Raw genomic sequence first — 22,661 nt, 5'->3', positions numbered from 1 at the left:
TGATTCAATGTCCTTATTGTGAATTAACCCAATTAAGAGATTTCGTATTTCTGCGTAGAGTGTCGAAATTTTTATTTTATTTTTAATTTTATGTCCTAAAGAGAAATTCAGATAATTCATGGTAAATGCCCGTCAAGGTCACTCGTATGAACATCAAAATGTCTCCTTAACACAGAAGATTTCAAATAATTCGTTTTAAGGGCCCAACACGCGAAGCAATATTTCTGACACGATTTCCGACAGTCCCCTCCGTAGCAGGATATCAAGGCTCTGACGGCGTAGGCCATAATTCTATTGCCGTCTTCTACAGTGTTGAACAAAAAGTTGTGTTCTGTCCTGCATATTAAGTTTGTCACTAGATATTCGTACCGTTTTGAGCATTTTGAACACTTGCAATTCAACGTCACTATACTTAGCGCCCTTGATATTTGGTCTACATCTTCTTTGGAACCAAAATTTAGGAAATGTTTTAGCTAAAAAAAAATTGTAATGAACAGTTACATGGATGATATCTGTATGATTTGTGTACACGTTTTAAAACGTCATATTATCCAGTCAGACTTTAGTCTTATTTATTTGTTTTAACCAGTATTTAGTCTTCTTAATGTGTTACCCCTGCTTTGAAGAAAGGCTAAATACGCACAACCCCTGACAGATTAGCGGGCCATTATCTGAAACACTAATCACCCGTGAGTATCAACATGGTTTAATCTGTTAAGCGTAATTAATGGGCTCTTCTAGCATACCAAATTGACCAGATGCAGATTCCATTATAGTACCGAAAATTGAATATTTTCACAAAACCAAAGATCTTACTCATATGAAATTTGAAATAATTAGCAATTTAAAAAAATGTATAAATAAATTTAGGATTAATAAGTGATTGAAATAGCAAATTTCATCATTCTTCTTTCTAATGAAACCATTTTTGCGGAAATATCTTGATTTTATACAAAGTTATTTCAATTTAAAACGTACCACACGCGCTTCATATTTCACTGATGAAACAGGCAGAAATCACGATAGTCCCCAGGGGAAGTAAATCACCAGTTACGTCAGTTATCTTGCTCCGATCGCTTTGTACATGGGGTATACTATTGATGAATGAAACGGGCACCTGCTGTGCAAATTTGACATTTTTTATGAAGATTTAGTTGTGTTCAATGCACAGAGCCCTCAAACCAAGAAAGACAACTCCAAGATGAATCCCCCACGCTTATTGAATGTGAACAAGCTATTTAATTAAAGAAAGGCCCGACCCTTGACTTAGATCTGGATTATGCCTGTTGAATTCTACAGGATTATTTGGAATGAAATTAAAGATTTTTATTACAATTCTCTTAAGCAAAATTTTGAAGAAAAAAAAAAAAAAAAAGACCTGGGACGTCTTTTACACAGATATTATCAATAGTATCATTGATCCACACAAACAAAACTTACGTACGTAATTAAAGACTCATTAGCTTGACTAACTGTGATTATAAGACACTCACCCATATCTTCACTACAAAAGAATACGACGAGTTATTAATAAAGTCATAAGGAAAGAACAAACGGCATGCACAAAGATTAATGAAGAAAACAGAGGGAATTTTACTTAAAAATACAACGTAGATGTGAAATTTTAAATACGATGTTAAAAGGATATGTCAGGACAATCTATTGAATTTATTGTACATGTATATTCTTTTATTTTGTTGATGTGTACTAATAGAATATTGTCAAATTAGAAAAAAAAACAAAAAAACCAATAACTTCAATTCGAACTAGTGGACCAAGGAAGTCCAAAACAGTGGGGGAAATGTGATCAATATGGAGGGGCAATCTATTTCAACTTTTGACGGAACATCATAGAAAAATTACAGCCCCCCCCCCCCCCCCCCCCCCGTTTAAAATTTTTTTTACATTACAGTCAAAGTAAGAGAACAATCTATATGAATCAATTCATCCATTTTATTGTTGAAGTTTACGAGATTGTTGTTTAGGTACTATTGGGGTTAAGTTACTTGTCCATGAGCAACTGAAAGCTTTGCGCAACTTTAGGTTGTTGATGACAAGAATTTTTTGATTTAAACAGCCTTTTTTGGACCATGAGTGCAGTTTTAAAGATATACATTTGCACCACTTATACATGCTACGTAGCCAACTGTCCTTTAATTAGGGATATGTGGATAGATGCTGTGTAGCCTTCAGTGGCGGATTTAAATGGGGGGTACAAATGACTAAATAGGAGACATATTTCAAGCTCTATAAAACCTGTAAAATCCAAGAGCTTCCGGGGGCTTCGCCCCCTGGACCCATGGGGGCCTTAATGCAGCCCCTAGACCCCCTGCCTCATAAAGTGGCGTCCCCCGTAACCACAATTCCTGGATCCGTCCCTGGCCTTCATCCTGTAGAAGAGGTTTTGTGTGATACGCAAGTGACCGATAAGGCCCACGGGTCTCTAGTCTTCACTCCGTGAGCACTGTTTACCTCAGACCTCCTGAATCCTGATAATTCAGATAATATTAATTCAACACCATGGGATACATTATTTTCTAGACAATCCAAACATTTCGCAATATACAAAAATGTACTTATGCACACAAGCGGCCCTTTCTTTCAGGAAGAAAGCTGAATGTTGTAAGCGGCAAATCGCCACATCTGACAGGTAGTGAATATTGCTAGAAGTCTTACAGACATTGACATAAATTGTTAAGTAAAGGTAAGACAGCGACTAAGTATGATATGTAATTTATGCATGTACTTTTTTCATACTCTAATATCCAACTTCCGGCTTTATTCTGTGCGTAGATTTATTGTACTCTCTTACAATCAAACGTTACAACTTACATTGCATACATTAGTGTTGTATCCGAATTTCCTCGACATTTATTACTGGACGTGGTGAATGAATGAATGACTGTAAAGTGTTTATTCGGTATATACATACATACATAAATAACGAGGATAACTCATGAAAGCTGGAAAGCTTATTTCCAATGGGGTCTTTTGAAGTTTGATGCACGGATGTTTGCACTAGGGGTAATTTATGTGGGAGGAAACCGGAGTACCAGGAGGAATCCCACATGTCCGAGCGGGCGACCGCTATACTCTCTCACATACAACCACTGCCGATTAGGGGGATCGAACTCGGGTCGCGGCGGTGAGAAGCGAGAAGTGGCACGTGCAAGAAATAAGAAGAGAATTACTTTCTGACTTTTAGAGAAGAATGTCTTCTTGTTCTCAAAGTTCAGATAATGCAGCATAATTACTTTTTTAAAGTACTTGACGAAAACAATCTTTGAATTGGAGAAAAGTAGATGGATTCTTAATTTAGTTTGGAAATATCACATGTTTTATAAGGTAGTAAATGCATTTTCTAAGTTTACCGTGCAGACTGGGACTTGATTTAGATCATCACATTATCAATATGTTTATTTGTTAATTGTGTGTACTCTCATACTGAAAATTGTTTGGTCTGTTTAAGTTTCCATTTTATGGAAGATCAAAGATGTACAGGGTGTTTCTGACCACAGATGCAACAATACCTGATAATAAAGATAGACCAAATATATACTATGTCTTTTAATAGTGTACTGTACAATACTACATGATGTATCTTTTAATTAGGGCTGAGTGATAGACTAAAAATAATGTGCACAGCAATTCAGATCTTTTGATTTGGTATACTCCTATTCAAAATGTGAGATTGGTTCTAAATTTACATTGAATTTCCCATTTGGAACAAAGTTTGTTAATCAAAAGTGTAAAGGAATGCGAGATCAATTTTGATTACTTGTAATGATTAGCATTTAGGAAAGAAGGGGATTAAATATACAGTGGTAAGTAAACTGTGTGCAAGATCATCATACAATTGAGTCCTAAGAATTTTGATGCATGAGACTTTAGATTTCTTCTGCCTTATATGCAGATTCAAATCAGAATGGATCTGAGTGGAAAATTAATCATCAAAGTCCAGTTAGGAGACGACATCCGGAGAATTCCGATCCACAATGAGGACATTACCTACGATGAGTTGGTGCTGATGATGCAGAGAGTGTTTAGGGGAAAGCTGAACAATGATGATGACATTCTGATCAAGTATAAAGACGAAGGTATGGAATTTAGGCGAGGAAAAAATCCATCCATCTGGAATCAAAATGGGAAAACTAACAAAAATTTAAAGTCACTACATGAAACTTTATTAGTTTGGAAATTTTATGGAGTGTAGGTCTATAATGTTTAGCTGCAATTATTATTTGAAGTTCAACTTGGGAAAACTATCACTTTGTTTAGTATTGTGATGTAAACAGCATGGGGTTTCGTACAGTGGCACTTGCTCATGATGTATATATGTGTTAGGGAATAAATTTTATGTTTGGGGATTATGCTTATAATCTTTTATTTCAGATCAAGATCTGGTGACTATCTTCTATAATCTTTTATTTCAGATCAAGATCTGGTGACTATCTTCGATGACTCGGATCTATCATTTGCAATACAGTGCAGCAGGATTCTAAAAATAACTTTATTTGGTAAGTATCTTCTATTGCATGCATTCAAATGTATTATGTAATATATGTATGCATGCAGGTACATTAATGCAAGTCGTGAAAATCCTTGCTGGGATAAAATCTGTGAAACAATGTGACACCATGGTAATTGACAAAAAATATCACTAAGTATATATATTTTAATTAAAATTTTATTTTCATGTAAATTTTATTCATACAGAGAATAAATCATGCAGAGCTCTACTAAGATGAAAAGAAACACGAGATGATCTGTTATCATGTGATTTTTGTCTGATGAATATGAAAGTAGACTGATGATGTTATAAACACATCAAGTGATGACATATGTAAAGAATATGTTAAATGTGTCATGTAAATATCGAAAAATATGGAGCATTGAAAATATATGCCATGGAATATATGTATGAAAATTGTACACTAAGAATTCATTGATATTAAGAAAATATGTTGATTTTGTTCATTGACAGTTTTGTTCAACTGAAAAAAGTTTTTATTTAGAATGCTGTCTGCTTTTTCTCTGTCATATATTGAATCTGAGATTGTTTCTCGTTTAGATGTCTAAAAATCATTTCTTACTGACAATGGTAGGATTCAGGAACACTTTTGATAAACTATGGGTGTTTTACCGGCATTATAGCCAATAAGATCTATGTTTAAATCCTTTTTCATTTTCTATTAAGGGCAATTCAACTTAATTGATAGATTATCATCCCCGCCCGCCCCTCAAAAATTGGCCTGCCTGGAATTTTTTTATTTTGTGGAAATTGCAATTTCCGGAAAATTTTCGATGCCCGACTCTGGTATTTACACTTCTTGTTTACATTTCCGGTATAGGAACGTGAAAAGCCGCGTAAAGAAAATAGATCTATGCAACATTTAATGCCAGATGGATATCACTCTATGCTTATTTCACAGACGAATTCCAGGTTAAGCTTTAATTTCAAACACAGAAAGATACCAAAATATAATTCCTCCTTCTGTATAGAACAGATTTTAAAGACTATAATTTACATGCATTAATGGAGTATGACCTGCCTTAAAGTAACATGTATCTGTGCATCTCCACCCATGGAGACATTTTGGAATATTTTTCTTTAACAATTTTATCTCTATTTTTATACATGGAATAAAATCCATATTTCTTGGCATATACATTTTATATGGCTGTCAGGGAAAGGTTTTTTATTTAATGTTTTATCCTTTTGTTTTATTAGAGACAGAGAGAGAGAGAGAGAGAGAGAGAGAGAGAGAGAGAGAGAGGAATATATATTGCATAACAAAGCATTGTGCCAAAGCATTGTATTGTAGCATATTTTCAACTGGTATTTTCTTTTAAAAGTGTTTTTGCCCTTAATCTTGAATCAATGTGCCTCTCACTCAATTGCATGAATAAAGTTGTTTAAAACTTCATTAACTAATCTAAAATTTTGATGTGTCAGTTGTATTGAAATCTCTCGGTGAATTCTTACTTCACTTCATCAAGGCTACAGCAGTGACAGAATCTATTAAACAGAGTTATTGTGATAATTTAACTTTAGTGACAAACATACGTACCCAGGAATCTGACATCAGCATGATTGAGTTTGATATATTTCAGTAAATGGACAGAACAATACACCTACAGGAAATGGGCAGCAACTGACCACGTTGAGGAAAGAGTTGAGACAGATTCGAGATCGGGTCACCCAGCTCCTGGACCAGATGGAGGTGGGGGAGCAGGAAATTACCAGTTCTAGGGACAGCAAAAGGATGCCTAATGCCAAAGGTGATTTTCACATATTGACTGAGTGAAAAGTTGATCAGAGTTTGTGGGTCAGTGGCAAAAATGAATGATGTCATTTTGCAACAAATACACATTTTCATTTGTGATATCATTTAAGTTTCAAGATTTTATTCAATATTTTTAAATGAGTGAGGGTCTGGTAAAATTTATGTGAATTCAAGATTTCTTGTGCTAGATGAGCCAGTGTTTGTATCGGAGAGCAGGCGTCGGGTGGATCAGGTGACTTCCAGCCAGCCGAGGGACGTCTCCCATAGCAAGGAGTTTGATCCGTACTCCAGTCAGAAGTCCGTGGATGAAAACAGCTCCAGCAAAGTCATGTCTTCGTTTGGAATGAGCGGTAAAATTAGCGTTTTGTGTGAATTGGATTTGGGTAGTGAACTCTTATTCAGATAAAAATGGCTAATTACGAAACATAATTCAGTCCAAGCCCGTTAACTTCAAGCCTTACCAGAATTGAATTTTCTATTGAATTTCATTATAGGACAAGAGAGATCTGGAACCCCAGACAGCATATCCAGCATTGGCTCAGCAACTAACCAGAAACAAAATATCCAGCCCTCACCCACCCCCACCAATCCTGTCTCCCACCCTTCAGCTTTTGTTTCTCCTCAGCCATCCCAGAGTCTACCCCAGAGATCCACCCCACAACAGCACCCTGGACAGCCGAGCTTTAATCAGCAGCCCATGGGTTATCAAGGGCAGCAGCCCGGGTACGGTCAGCAGGCCCCAGGTATGATACAAAGGGAATGCACAAGAGGCTCATTATAACACTAAACTATAGGGATGTACAAGAGACTCATTATAACACTGTAAACTATAGGGATGTACAAGAGACTCATTATAACACTGTAAACTAAAGGGATGTACGAGATACTCATTATAACACTGTGAACTACAGGGATGAACAAGAGACTCATTATAACACTGTAAACTATAGGATGTACTAGAGATTCATTATAACACTGCAAACTATAGGGATGTACTAGATACTCATTATAACACTGTAAACTATAGGGATGTACAAGAGACTCATTATAACACTGTAAACTATAGGATGTACTAGAGATTCATTATAACACTGCAAACTATAGGGATGTACAAGAGATTCATTATAACACTGTAAAATATAGGGATGTACAAGAGACTCATTATAACACTGTAAGCTATAGGGATATATAAGAGACTCATTATAACACTGTAAGCTATAGGGATATATAAGAGATAATCAAGAAAAGGTCAAGATAGCGTGGGGTCATTTGAAAATCTTCTCTAGAACAATTGGGCATGAAAAGTTGAAATTTAAATGAAAGAGGGATAATCATGTAATGATAATTATATCGGGGTAATTATAAACTCAGAAACGTGCTTCTACACCACTTGCATGGGACAAATGATTCTTACATGAAACGCTGAATAGTTTCCATGACACTTTGTCCACTTTATGAACGGCCTACATAATATGGTAGACATGGCCTGTCAATTTGATTTGGGGGGGGGGGGGGCATTTTTTGTTCTTCCTGGGGATGATTTAAACCTGAAATAACTTTTATATAATAATTATATTCTTAATATTAAAGAAAACATTGAGAAGGAAATGATAATGATCCGTTTGAAAATGATTATTTATATCTGAAGTGGGCATTTGAATTATCAATAGAAATAAGAACAAATCATTAAAGAAATGAAAACTTTCATTTTTACTAATTAATTCAATGACTTATAAGTCAGGTAACGAAGTTGTGGACTGTAAAGCATTGCATTTCCTGAGACTTTATTTCTCAAGGCCTTACCTTATCGGATTTATCAGTGAGATGATTTTCATGAACTTCCAACTTCTTTTGCTATGTAGGCATATAAAAACCAAATTTACACTTTGAGATGACCCTAGGGCCTCTTGCTTTGATCGTACTGAATGTACACTTTGAGATGACCCAAAGGCCTCTTGCTTTGATTGTACTGTACTTTATCATGTTTCTTGATTCATGCATTTGAATCTTTTTTCAATCTTTTGAAATGTAAGATGCTGTATTTATATGCATTGACAACGTCCTAGTCCTATTCACACCATTCATATACATACTGTATATGTTCTTTGTTATCTGAATTTTAATCAGAAAAATTAGCAGAAAATTGAAGTTTATAAATGTCTGACTATTTTGTTCAGGCTTCCCTGGTGGTCCCCAGCAACAAGCCCCACCGCCCCAGCCAGGTGCACAGCAGAGACCCTTTCAGAACCCTTCCACCTCTCAACCTGAAAGGCAACCAAGCCCAATGACCCAGGGGATGCCCCCTGGCCAGCCAGGAATGCCTCAGGGCCAACAACATGGAATGCCCTCAGGGCAGCCCGCACAGGGCATGCCACCTGGACAGGTAGGACAACCGGGAATGCCCCAGGGTCAACAACAAGGCATGCAACAAGGGATGCCCCATGGGCCACCACAGCCAACGCAGGGGGTACCTCCAGGGCAGCCTGGGTATCCCCCACAACAGGGCACTGGTAACTATGGTTACGGGCAGTATGGTGGCCAAGGCATGCCTCAGCCTGGACAAGGCCAGATGCCTCCAGCATCATCATCAGCCTCATGGAATCAGCAACAGCAGGTAACATCTTAGTGTACAGGTAACATCTTAGTGAACAGGTAACATTTTAGTGTACAGGTAACATCTTAGTGTACAGGTAACATTTTAGTAAACAGGTAACATCTTAGTGTACAGGGGCCCGTGTTACAAAAGGTTGTAAATCTTAGAATTAGTTGTAAGACATTACATGCACAACTGTTTTGCGAAATTCAGGATTTGTGGTTTACGATGAATTTCAATCGTATGTCTATGACTGCTCGAGAGGAATCCTAGGTTTTGTCTTAAGTACTCCATAAAAACTTTGTTACTATGGTAATTGAAATCATTCAACATGGTTGCACTTCTAATGTTCAATGTCATAAATCAGTCTTAAAAAAAAACCCTGCATTGCGGGTGTTCTGTGTTAGAAATAATCCGTTGGACCACCTCAATAAACTAGAGGTATCATTTGTCCTGCTGGCACCTCTACAAGCTAACAGATTTATTATGGGGAAATGTAGAACATCCTATGAACAAAAGCAATTTTTAAGGCTTTACTATCTGTTCAAGTACATACCATGATTTGTTATTCTCTACGTACACATGTAGGTCTATTTGCCACCGAATGTGTCACTTCCTGTGATAACTTCATCACCCCCTAAAGTGGTTACATGTTCAGTTTTTCTTTGGTGCGCAAATCAAACAAAAGTGGCAGGCATGTGCCATGAGTGTTCTAACTTAGTCATGAGTGTTTTATATTAAGACCTTAATCATGAGTGTTTTAATTTAGGGTCTTAGTCATGAGTGTTTTATATTAAGACCTTAATCACGAGTGTTTTAATTTAGGGTCTTAATCATGAGTGTAAAATGTTACAGTAAATGTATTATTGTGAGAAATTGACATCATGGTTACAATATTTGATGGTCTGGAATTTTACTTTTTATGAAATAGTATTACTCTTTTCTTTCATAATTCATTTTCCATCCATTAACTCTGTTACAGAGGCACATTTTACAACTTTAAATTTTGTATGTATACACCTATAGATACAGTGAAAGTACCCGGTCAACTTGGTTCTGGTTGATTTTATGGCAGTTGTGCCCCTTGGACGTTTTAATTTAAAAAAAAATAATTCATAGTGTCCACTACTGGATGGTTGGAGTGGTATCGCTCGTCTCTCTTGGTGATTGGTCAGTTATTGTTTGGGTTTCTACACCCGATGCTTCTCAGTCACACATGGACATTTTGAGTTGAAGCTTGGGACATAGATATCTCCTTCACTAAAACTGTGATATATAATCCTAGATTTAAACTTTGTTAAGCATTCTGTAAATTGCTATTGGACATTTTGATAAGATAATTAATTATAGTAAAGCACACTTATAGCAAACACCTATAACAAAGTCATGCTTATTGTGAAGTGATATTTATTCCCTGATGATAGGAAAATAATGAAAAATATTGTATACAATGAAGTTTGGTAATAATTATTTTTGTTTTCTATTGGCCCTGGAGGTCTGCTATAACTGTGTTTTATGTGTGACATTGGCCCTGGAGGTCTGCTATAACTGTGTTTATGTGTGACATTGGCCCTGGAGGTCTGCTATAACTGTGTTTATGTGTGACATTGGCCCTGGAGGTCTGCTATAACTGTGTTTTATGTGTGACATTGGCCCTGGAGGTCTGCTATAACTGTGTTTTATGTGTGACATTGGCCCTGGAGGTCTGCTATAACTGTTTTATGTGTGACATTGGCCCTGGAGGTCTGCTATAACTGTGTTTTATGTGTGACGTTGGCCCTGGAGGTCTGCTATAACTGTGTTTTATGTGTGACATTGGCCCTGGAGGTCTGCTATAACTGTGTTTTATGTGTGACGTTGGCCCTGGAGGTCTGCTATAACTGTGTTTATGTGTGACGTTGGCCCTGGAGGTCTGCTATAACTGTGTTTATGTGTGACGTTGGCCCTGGAGGTCCGCTATAACTGTGTTTTATGTGTGACGTTGGCCCTGGAGGTCTGCTATAACTGTTTTATGTGTGACGTTGGCCCTGGAGGTCTGCTATAACTGTGTTTTATGTGTGACGTTAGCCCTGGAGGTCTGCTATAACTGTGTTTTATGTGTGACGTTAGCCCTGGAGGTCCGCTATAACTGTGTTTTATGTGTGACGTTAGCCCTGGAGGTCCGCTTTAACTGTATTTGTGTATGAAATGATCAGTGATTCTGTATGGTTTGTGTAATTTCATGTACTCTTGGTTTATTTGAACAGAGAGATGGTAAGAGTTCTTTTCTTAACACTTCTTTGATTTTTGTACAGGGAATGTTTCAAGGGGGATATGCAGGACAACCTCAGCCAGGAGGTACACCCCCCAGCAGTGCTGGATCCACCCCTGCAAACCAGTCTAATCCCTATGCCAGACCGGGAGGGCAAGGGCCCTTCAGTGGTTATCCCAAACCAGCACAGAATTATCCCAATTATAACAAGTGATTAAATCAATTAATACAAAACTTTCTTAGTTTAATTGTTATACAAGGACACAAGAGTATTTGCTTTATAGTCGTTAAAATTCCATCAAAGGCAATTTTCCATCCTGTAGTGTTTTGTGCTTGTGCAATATTAATTGGAAAGATTAAATATTTCTCGTGAATCTTCAAAGGCCAAGGCTGCATAATCATGTGATGCTTCTAGCAAAAATGTTGATGCATTCCTGCAAAACTAAATGTCATTGAGACGAAAATCAGCTGATGATAGTGTTACGCCTTTTAATTTTTCGTGATTGATTTTATGAATTATACATGGGTGATGAGGTGTTGTATCATGCTGGATGCAAGTTTGAATGAGAGATTTACAAATGTTGCCTTTGTATCAGTGAAGGTTTGTGAGAAAGGTGAGGGGAAATGTCAGTTTAAGTGAGGTCTGAGTGTTGAAATATCATTTATCAATGTACGTATTTTACATGTATTCTAAAGCTGGTTTTGTATTGTTAAACATGAATTGATTATTAAAGACAGTAATCCCATACTGGACCAAAATTAGACAATGTTTGCCTTTACCAGAGAGACTGAAATAAATCGCCCCGACTCCAAATATTTTGTTATGCCTTTACGAAATTTTAGAGTTGTCCGATTTTCAGATTATAAGGGACATGTCTTACAAGTAACAATTAAGAAATGATGAAGTTCATGGTTTGAAATTAATATTGGTACAAAATATGGTATATGTTTTCTGTGAGACAGAAAAATATGATTGAGATTTTCAAGGTTTTCACATAGATAACCAAACAGTGCATTTGTTTTTATTCAGTATGCAGAGACCGATTAGGATTCCAGGAAAATATCTTTGTGATATTCATTTTTGACATAAGCCTAGAAATTGATTTGTGCATTTTTGGTTTATTCTTTTCAGGCAATTAAAACTTCTTTTTTTTTTTTTATTTCTGAGGACAATTAACATATTTTCGAGGTATACTATTACTACATTGTACATAATGGCCGACTTCCTTCTAAAACATGAATGAAAAATGGTTTTTATCTGGGTTCATTCTCGTGCATGTCATACTCTCTCTGCCATGAAAATGTTTATTTTTGACGAATAATTCCACCAGGTTACTTGTTCCTGACTGACATTCCTAGTAATTTGTGTGTGTGTGGGGGGGGGGGGGGGGGGGGGGGGGGATTGGAGTAGCTGTACTTAGAACTGATACATGCGTTATCATAATTAAATTATTTATGTATGGGTTTTGGTAATGTACTAATCTCTGAATAGGTTTTACATGGAAATTATCTTAATGTCACAGTTATAGTGGTTGAACAGGTTCAGTATAAAAAAAATCATGACGTGGTACTGTTATTTAATTCTTTGTTGATGTTTTTCTCATCATTGTCTACCAGAGACTATGAGGATGTAATGAAATGTGATTTGAATACTTGAATTATGAGTTTGATGATTGAGGAATATAGTGTGTCATCCTGCTACTTACATGTCTGTATTTATAATATACATGTATGTATCATACGGGTATATATTGCCCAAAATTACAGAGCAAGAGAAATAATATCTGCAGATCTTTCTTTGGATTCTAGTATGTTCAATTATGTCATATAAAAACATTTTATGGGTTTGTGAAAGTTTGATTTTTTATTAAAATAAAATGTTTCCTATTTAACATTTTTATTCACAGAATGCATTGTAGAGGACAACACCTCTGAAATTAATGTAGTTTACAAATCTTATTCAGATTTTACCTCAGTGAAAAGTAGTTGATCAGTGGATCCATGTTTCAAACTTGTTTATTGGTTGTGAATGTAACAAAGTTGTTACTATTAAGGTTATAGCCACTTTATGTATTTTTGTGAGGTTCTTTATTGTCAAGGTGTTACTATTAAGGTTATAGCCACTTTATGCATTTTTGTGAAGTTATTGTCAAATTTGAAAAGGTTAATAAGTCCATCTAAATGTCTAAAACTTCCATAATTTACTTATAAGTTCCTATATTTTGCTATAAAATTTTAAAATTGTATCCCTATACATGTAATTCGCCCAAATGTTTCGTCAACAAGTGCTGTACAGCATAAGAATAGAAAATTAAGAGCAGGGCAAATATCTACCTCTGGACAAGCCAGGAGTGGGATCTGGTGCTTAGGAGGAGTAAGCATCCCTTGTCGACCGGTCACACCCGCCGTGAGCTCTACATGTATATCTTGATCAGGTAAACGACTTACCGTAGGGAAAATTCAGCATGTAAAGAACGGCCCAACAATATGGTATAAAACACGTCAGACAGCATTCGACCTAATGACAAATTGTATTTATATTACTATTTCGTGTAAATTAGATCGTTAGACTTGCTGACTACAAACGAGACTGTTGAAACCCCTGTAACATCAACTTATTTGCCGATAGCCTACCTCAATTTAAAACTGATCATACGCAGAACAAGCTCTTGTGTATCAAATCCCTGAGAGACATAAACGCTATATGCAGGTGATAATGGAATATTGCCATATATTGGTACATAAATACGAGAAGCTGACGATGTAGAAGCTGAAGTAATCTCGTTTGTCGTTGAGTTGTTAGTTTGCCGTTAACATTTATGTTCAATAAAACATCTAGGTATCAAGCAGATGTTCCAAGACGGTGGTGTCTTATTTCAAGTTCGCTGAGATATTTCAAATCGACGTATATGGGTATTAAATAGATGAAATATCGATATATCAAAATGCAGGAGATATTTCTCGTGTATAAGCCCGAACAAATTACGCCTCTTAAGAATATAAAAAATGGTTAGCTAATAAAGGAGCACAATTCGTGCCAATGGGAATTCCAACATACTGTGATCACCAAAGACTACGTAAATGTCAATGAGGAACTCTAGCATCATTTTTCAACACCTTACACGATCAATCCTGATGATAATTAAAGACTAGACTTTTTGATATAGACAAATGCTTCTTCGCCAAAAAAAGAAACAGGAAATATTCGTATCTAGTGATCAGTCATCCAAAAAATTACTTATTAAACACCACTCTGATTCCACGCAAAAGTACTCTGAAGATGAAATAAAAAATATGCTGAATGAAAAATCGAAGCAGACGACTGACAAACAAGTTGAAAGTACAGGGGTTTCAACAATCTCGTTTAAAATCGCAAATTGTATGGTCGCTATAACTCACGACTGGAGATAACTTCTTAGTCATGGTTACTGATAAAAAATACAGTGTACGGTATGCTAGAATTTATTGAAACTTTGATGAAAATTAATTCTGTGGAATCTCGCAGACTTGGAATTTTCTACATGAACAGCATTGAGGCAACTTCAGTTTGACTAACTTGAAACCACAACTTTTACAGTAGACCCAGGCACGAAAGTATCGGAATCCATCATATAAGCACTCACTAGATCCTGACCCGGAACAGGGCAGCCTACAATACAAATCAGGGTATAAAACGGTATCAACGTATTGGTATTCAATTTTATACAATTCATTCATACGTAGAATTCTGAGCTCTTTAGTACATACAAATAGGCAGAAATCCGCGGAAAGTCAATCAAGAAATGATTATATATATATATATATATAGATAGATAGATATAGATATAGTACATTTTACATCTTACACTGTTTATTATTTCTTATTTTGAAGATGTTGATTATAATTTAACCCAAGCTTAGGTAACAACATATGATCCCTGTTCGTCGTCTTCACCTTTCATGATCCTCAATTGACATAAGCCACAGAAATGTTGCTTTATTTGATAGACTACAACATTTGTATTAGTTTTAGCAGTATCACGGAAATAGGCCGGCCTATCACTTTTATATAAAGGAAAATAAATAAATGAGTATATATCATCTTTCACACAATTCCTACCACACATTGTTCAAAGTCTTTTGTTTCTGTAGTAGTTAGGACTATACGGACCGTGGATATCAGCCTGGATAGCTCAGTGATTAGAGCACCTGACTAGTAATGCAGGGGTCCCGGGTTCAACCAAAACTTTTCTCCTTTCTTATATATACGACAGTTGTTGTTGACAACCCCTACAATACAAGTTGTCCTGCTGGAGGCGAAAAGAATCTGGGTTGTGTGTCTTCGAAGACAAAGACAAACGAAAGGAGGGAGGAATGTAGTATTTGAGGCTATACGGACTGTGGATACAGGTCTGGAGGTTAGAACACCTGATAATTCAAGTAATACAGGGGTTTCGAGTTCGATTCCCGATCCAGTCAGTTTCTTTCAAACATCCCACATTACAGAACCGTTGGTGAGTACTGCCTTAACTAAATGACCGAATAAACGTAATGCAGTTTTATATAGGTAAAACGCAGAGAGAGAGAGAGAGAGAGAGAGAGAGAGAGAGAGAGAGAGAGAGAGAGAGAGAGAGAGAGTGTGTTATTTACTTTAGCTGTTGGCAAACTGCGAATGTGACACACTGGTATCCAGGCCTAACCACGGCGCATTCTTCTCCATTAATGTATACCTGGGTGGCCCGTTGAAGCTCGGTCGGACATGTTTCTTCAAGGCCGATGTCATTGACGTACCTGTGTCATATAAAAGCATGCTATTGATAACAAAGTGAATACAATGGACTGTAAATCAATCTCATAATTATTTTATAACAGGACTGCTACATGTACACCTAGAAATAAGACAGAATTAGGAGTAGGGCAGATACGGACCGCTGGGCACACCAGAGGGGGGGGGGGGGGGGATCAAGTGCCTTATGCAATATAGCGGTTTTTTTCCGCGGGGCGATGCATTTGGCTTACTTTAGCGATTAGATATAACTTTTCCTCAAAATTCACTCACCAAATATGCACTCAATAACACTTTAGTTTTTGCAAGAGAGATAACTTTTCCTTCTTCCCCAAAATTGATTCCGCTAAAATTGATAGCATACCTTTCAGTCAACAAATCGCCAAATTTTTGGTAAAAACCCGCTATATGGTATATGAACGACCGTGCTTTCTTTACATACAATAACTATCGCTGAATAGGAAAATTAACAATAAGAGTATAAACTTTGAACGGTTAGGGAAGAAATGTTAGATGGAACAAATTAATGAATAAACAAATATTTAAAACGAAAAATGTGTTTTCTATATTTGATCCAGCATTGATATTTCTGTATTTTCACATTTTAGAATATCTCTGAACATATTTTTCCTTTACACTTGCGTCGAGACATAGTTTCAAATATTTATCAGTGTTCCATTTTAACCGGAAACTAACAGAATTGATAAACTTCTCATGTCCTAAGTCATATTTGTAGGATCATTGTTAATACCAAGTAGTCCAAAGTCTGTTGTCCATATATTGAAATATACACTATATCTCCCGAATATGACCACTGTGCTACATTGTGATTACTAATGCTACGAAATTTATTTTTTCTGATATTGTGAACTTGCGAGAATTTTCCCACACTATTCAGAATTATGCTTGTATTATCTTCACATAAAGAATTGCCAAATTATCTCTATGTTACTTCAATTCTCTTCATTTAAGAAATGAACATCACTTTTGAGCTGTTCATGGTCAGTATGAACGGATTTGGATTTGAGGCAAATTCTGTGAATCGCGCTAGCGATTCACAGAGAATTTGCCTCAAATCCAAATCTGTTCATATTGACCATGAACACCTTAAAAGTGATGTTCATTTCTTATATTTATATTCATTTACTAAAACACCGTTTGTTTACATTGCTTCTATTTTGTTGCATAAAACGAACTCCTAGCCTCTGTCACAGTAGTTATTGTGACGTACGTCAACACATAGTCATAACGTCACATTTCGTCTCACCCTGCCTTTTATCAACATTGCAAGGTACACTGTATTTTGGAGGTAGGAGACCGCAAGATTGGGATGATAATCCACGTAAGTTTACAATCGTAATCCAAAGATGTGACTTGCGATATCTTTGTGACAGATTTTCTATTTTTTTCAAATCCTTACGCTCTCTCAGTCGCGTGTTTTAAGCTAGTTCATAATCCGTTCATAGTCAATATGAACGGATTCTGTCGCGCGCTGAAATTGGTTGGTTCATAGAGGAAAATGCGATTTGTAATATAAATATATTTGAATGTTTTCAGTATCTATTGATAATATTTCATGAGATAACTTTTATTGATAAATGTTTATAGATGATATTTCAGTAAATTAAATACATGTTATGGGATTAATCAATGTTCGCTATCTTCACCTTTCATGTTGAGAAATCGGGTTTATGTACACACGATGCTCATCTCAGTTTTCTTCATTCGTGTATGTGCAGTGTACATAATTACAGCATGTACACTTTTCACGTACACATATTTGACATGTAATGCATTTACTGTGTATTGATATCATAACCACTCGAGAATCTGCAATCTGTCGTGTGAAAGATTAAGTCCGGTGTATGAGAACAGTTTAACACCTACACATACATAAGCGCTCTTCCAATATTGCATATTCAGGAGTTTAAACAGTCTCGTTTAAAATCAACATTTTTCAAATCTCATGATCATTGTAATGATGAAGATACCAAACAGCGGTCAATCTTGTAATTGTTATATAAGAGAAAAACGTAAACTAAATTCTGTTTTATTTAAATCCAGTCCTGACCCCTAAACCGTATATATTTCTGCTGCTCATATCCAGATGCATTGAATATTCTGATGAACAGGTACCCAGGGATAATCTCAAAATCATATTTTTTTCTTTTTTGATTGTTCAAATATCTTTTCAATGGTTCAGATTCCAGCCATTAAAGCAAATATATTCTTGTTGCACATTACACAATACACTGGACACCAGTTTTTTAAAAGTTGTTTTTCCTCCCAATTTGCACCCCAAGGTGAAAAGATATTAACCTTATTGTACATTTAAAGGACACCACCAATCATCCCCAAAAAAGATGATTTAGCTACTGCATAAAATGTACGAAGAGTTCTAGGAACCAGGTTTTTCAATAGAAAAACGTCATTTTCTAACCTCAATCCGCCCCAGGGAAAAAAAAATGAAAATTCTGAAACCTTATTGCACATTGATAAGGCACCATCAATGACCTTCCAAAAGATGATTTGATTACTGTGTAAATTATAAGAGGCGTTCTGGGAACCATGCCAGGAGGTTATAAAACTTTTACCTTACTGATAGTTAAACTTAGCCATGTTTGTTTTGAGTACATCTCTAAGCACGCTCAGAAACATACTCGAACAAACTTCAGCATGTACTCCATTTCAATATAAATGATTTTATACACGTTTTATAGTCCTCACTCATGAGTGCATGATCACGATTTAAATCACAGAGTTTTGAGTTTGAGTACGAACAATTATGAAAATGTGCTTTAAAAAAGTAATACATGTATAACCTCCAGTCCACGATTTTCTAAAACGTCGTTTTTCAAACCCCATTTGTGTCCCAAAGGTGAAAATTAAATTTTTGAACCCTTATTGCACATCTACAGGACACCACCAATCAACTTAGAAAGCACGATTTTTCTTTTGCATGCAAGGTGAAGATAACGAACAGTGATCAATCTCATAACTCCTATAAGCAATACAAAATAGATAGTTGGGCAGACACGGACCCCTGGACACACCAGAGGTGGGATCAGGTGCCTAGGAGGAGTAAGCATCCCCTGTTGACCGGTCACAGCCGCCGTGAGCCCTATATCCTGATCAGGTAAACGCAGTCAAAATCCGTGTGCCAAGAACGGATTAACAATCGGTATGAAACACGTCAGACAGCATTTGACCCAATGCGAGGTTGTAATGACGAACTAGATCGTTATAACGACCATAAAATTTGCGAAATGCTGACTTCAATCGAGACTGTTGAAATCCCTGTACCATCAACTTGTTTGTCAGTAGCTTACCTCGATTTAAAAACTGACTATACCAAGAACAAGCTCTTGGATATTGAATCAGTTGAGATATATAAACACCATATGCAGGTGATAATGGAATATTGCTACACAAATATGGGAAGTTGACGATGGAGAAGCTGACATCATCCCGTTTGTCATACAGTTGAGTTGTCAGTTTGCCGTTAATGTCTACTTTCAATAAAATATCTAAGTATGTAGGAGTTGCTCTGGGGACCATTTCAAAAGAAAATAAAACCATCGAGTTTTGACCCCTATTTTGCCCCCAGGATAACGGTGAAAATTCTTAAATCTCATTGTACATGTACAGGACACCACCTATCATATTACATATTAATTCGTTACTGCTTAAAATAAAAGAAGAGTTTGAAGAAGAAGAAAGTGCGACAGAAATACGGACCAGGTTAACAACAATATACCATAACTTTCTTTAGAAAGTGCGAGTATAAAGAATGACAAATACGGACTTTGGAAATACCAGAGGAGAAATAAGGTATCTAAATCGTAAACCCTATATTTTGATTATGATCTAATTTGCATATATAAGCTATCACTCGGTTATTATGCCTTCTGAAATGTTTCATACCAATTGTTAGGCCGTTCATTACATAATTATTTTAACCACGGATTACTCCATTTACATGATCAAGATATAGGGCTCAATGCGGATGTAACCAGTGAGCAGGGGATACTTACTGCTTCTAGATACCTGCTCACACTTCTCGCCCCTCGCGTTACATGTAATCACTTTATTTTCTTTATAGAAGTTATAAGATTGATCACTGTTCGCTATCCTCACTTGTTCATGCAGTTGTGGTTCTTGAGAAGGAGATTTTTGAAGATGACCCCATATATCCTGAGGTATAACGATGAGTCCCAACTGTAATTTTTTTTTTTAGAATTATTGTCCAATATACACTGTAATGCTACATGTCACTTCGAACTCTGATTTTTTCATTTTTACTTGTGATAGTCTAAAATTTTAAAAGATTTTTTATATACATGTATATCACTATGCACTCGGCACTTAAAAGTGAGAATCACGGGGCTTTGAGGTATGACCGGTCCCGTGTCGCGACTAGCGTTGGTGTGTCAAGGAACCCTCAATGATGCGACACTTAGCGCTAAACTAAATCTAAATATGTGGTACTTCATCAACCACTGGTGCCTTCTCAGGATTAAACATTCTTGAAGGGACGTAAAACAAACGGTTATTCTTGGTGAGACTATTTTTCTATACATCCCACAATGCAATTCTTCAAACCATTTTGTGTTCTCATCCTGCGTCAAGAGATCTTGACTTGACGAAACTTAAAACTTTAATAATACTCATAGATAACATCTGATAGTCGTTTTGCTTCTGTTCATGAAACATTGCACCATTCCTAACAAAATGCATAACTATGTGAAGGAGATGAAAATGTATTAAAGGAAAGAACTGTATCACTTTCTAAAGACATATCAATAAGATATATAAAATATAGAATTGATGTTTGAGCAATCTTTCTTTGCGTAAGATCATTGAACTAGAACATGCATGCTCAAACATCAATTCTATATTTTATATATCTTATTGATATGTCTTTAGAAAGTGATACAGTTCTTTCCTTTAATACATTTTCATCTCCTTCACACAGTTATGCATTTTGTGACGTTTGGTTAGGAATGGTGCAATGTTTCATGAACAGAAGCAAAACGACTATCAGACGAATCGGTCAGCACAGTGAGGTAAAACTGTTACTATACAAATCTTATTCATCAGGAATCTGCACTGACAATTCTACAAATAGTTTGTAGGAATTGAAAATATCCAACGCTCCTCACCCAAATATACATTGTACTAAGTTTTGTGAAAGCTTACCGAAATGATAGATAGAGAGGCAGACGAAGAAACAGACAAGAGACAAAATGTGATTGGAAAAGCACACTTGAGCCTTCGGCTACAGTGAGCTAAAACTGATCATACACAAATCAAGCTCTTGCATATCGAATCAGTTGGGAGTCATAAATACCATATTCAGGTAATACATAATGCATTCTAAAAAACTTCATCTTCTTCATAGTTATGCTATTTGTGACTTTTGGTTTACATTGGTTCAATAGTTCATGAAAGTATGATGAAACGTTTATGTCAGTACTTACGCCAAGTTGCATTTTATAGAAATGCTCTTCAGGGATTCTTCCACTGCCGGATATTTTGTCAGTGCATATTCGATTTTGTGACTAAAATTAATGAAAAGGGTTCCCATTGGAAATACTACATATATAGTGTCAAATAATAATAATAATAAATACTACAGAAGTAGTGTCAGATGAGGATGATGATGATGATAATTATAGTAGTGATAATAATATTGATGATGATAACGATAATGATGATAATTATATTAATAATGATAATAATAACGACAACAAAAACAACAAATGATAATGATTAATTAAAATCACACTATTGGAAAAAGCATACACATGATGTCAGATTATTACAATAACGACGACGACAAAATGACGAAAACAACAAGATCAAAACAACGAGAACGACAACAACAAACAAATTATATGATTAATAGAAGCAGATAACCATGAAAGAGAGAAAGAGAATGTATAAACTATTGCAGTGCATGTCAAAGAAACTCTGCGGTTTTAATTCATTGATAATCTAAATATGAACGCATGATTAATACTTGCTTGAGTTTTACCGACTGCTGCTCTGAACCAACTTCCAATTTGAAATTTTTCGGAGTTTCTATAAAGCCCCTATATTTTAGGTTGTATTTTCCGTACGGTGATACAGATTTGACCGGAGTCTCCATAGCCTCAATCGTCAGAGTCAATGTCATGATGGCAGTCACCACAAATAATGGCATGGTTGATCTCCTGAATCATACACAGGTTAGTTAGGTACATGTACTAAAAGATTGTAGGTCAATCTTTAAAAATAATTATGCTTGTCAAAATGTTTAGCCCACCAAATCATAAGTAGGAATAAGTTGATGTACAAAATGACAATATGTAATTCATTATTGTTTATGCCCTACTATACTAGGGAATTTGAATTGAAGCATTATCAAGATTCACTATGTCAAATTGTAATTACTCGTTGCAAAAAATAAAACTGTGCCCTTTTCCGAGTACTTTTATACACATTTGAAACTATTACCTGAAGTAGAAAGTGAAAAACGTTACACTCTAGTTTGACGCATGTGCGGAGAATATGTCAGGGTATAGTTCAGCGAAAGGTGAAGATAACGAACCGTGATCAATTTTATAACTCCTATGTAAGGTGAAGATAACGAACAGTGATCAATCTCATAACTCCAACAAACAATACAAAACAGATAGTTGGGCAAACACGGACCCCTGGACACACCAGATGTGGTGCCTAGGAGGAGTAAACATTCCCTGTTGACCGGTCACACCAGTCGTG

The 22,661-nt window shown here is 36.1% G+C and overlaps 2 protein-coding genes across 3 annotated transcripts; one reads left to right on the top strand and one right to left on the bottom strand.

Annotated features, from left to right (window-relative positions):
- Positions 1 to 2,579: 2,579 nt before the first annotated feature.
- Positions 2,580 to 13,023, top strand: LOC125675553 (protein TFG-like). 2 transcript variants are annotated; one of them, XM_048913275.2, is made up of 8 exons: positions 2,580 to 2,704; positions 3,914 to 4,097; positions 4,434 to 4,517; positions 6,115 to 6,282; positions 6,476 to 6,637; positions 6,782 to 7,030; positions 8,465 to 8,901; positions 11,175 to 13,023. In XM_048913275.2, exons 2-8 carry the CDS (start codon positions 3,926 to 3,928, stop codon positions 11,343 to 11,345), a joined length of 1,443 nt encoding a protein of 480 aa, XP_048769232.2. In that variant the 5' UTR covers positions 2,580 to 2,704; positions 3,914 to 3,925; the 3' UTR covers positions 11,346 to 13,023. The 2 variants fall into 2 exon arrangements, with proteins under 2 accessions (XP_048769232.2, XP_048769233.2); XM_048913276.2 differs by having other exon boundaries at positions 2,601 to 2,650.
- Positions 13,024 to 14,577: 1,554 nt separating this feature from the next.
- On the bottom strand, positions 14,578 to 21,483 carry LOC130046528 (uncharacterized). Its single transcript, XM_056160781.1, has 3 exons — positions 21,377 to 21,483; positions 15,761 to 15,901; positions 14,578 to 14,780 (listed from the first exon to the last, which is right to left on the bottom strand). Exons 1-3 carry the CDS (start codon positions 21,481 to 21,483, stop codon positions 14,615 to 14,617), a joined length of 414 nt encoding a protein of 137 aa, XP_056016756.1. The 3' UTR covers positions 14,578 to 14,614.
- Positions 21,484 to 22,661: the final 1,178 nt, after the last annotated feature.

The sequence above is a fragment of the Ostrea edulis genome, chromosome 3, assembly GCF_947568905.1.
Source record: "Ostrea edulis chromosome 3, xbOstEdul1.1, whole genome shotgun sequence".
NCBI classification, from domain to species: domain Eukaryota; kingdom Metazoa; phylum Mollusca; class Bivalvia; order Ostreida; family Ostreidae; genus Ostrea; species Ostrea edulis.
This window is presented reverse-complemented; position numbering and strand designations above follow the sequence as displayed.

Coding starts and splice junctions, on each gene's coding strand:
- LOC125675553 (XM_048913275.2), top strand. CDS start 3,926: ATGGATCTGAGTGGAAAATTAATCATCAAAGTCCAGTTAGGAGACGAC. Junction 4,518..6,114: donor TCTAAAAATAACTTTATTTG/GTAAGTATCTTC, acceptor GATATATTTCAG/TAAATGGACAGAACAATACA. Junction 8,902..11,174: donor CATGGAATCAGCAACAGCAG/GTAACATCTTAG, acceptor ATTTTTGTACAG/GGAATGTTTCAAGGGGGATA.
- LOC130046528 (XM_056160781.1), bottom strand. CDS start 21,483: ATGGGAACCCTTTTCATTAATTTTAGTCACAAAATCGAATATGCACTG. Junction 15,902..21,376: donor TCTATAAAATGCAACTTGGC/GTAAGTACTGAC, acceptor TATATGACACAG/GTACGTCAATGACATCGGCC. Junction 14,781..15,760: donor GCAGTTTGCCAACAGCTAAA/GTAAATAACACA, acceptor TTTGTATTGTAG/GCTGCCCTGTTCCGGGTCAG.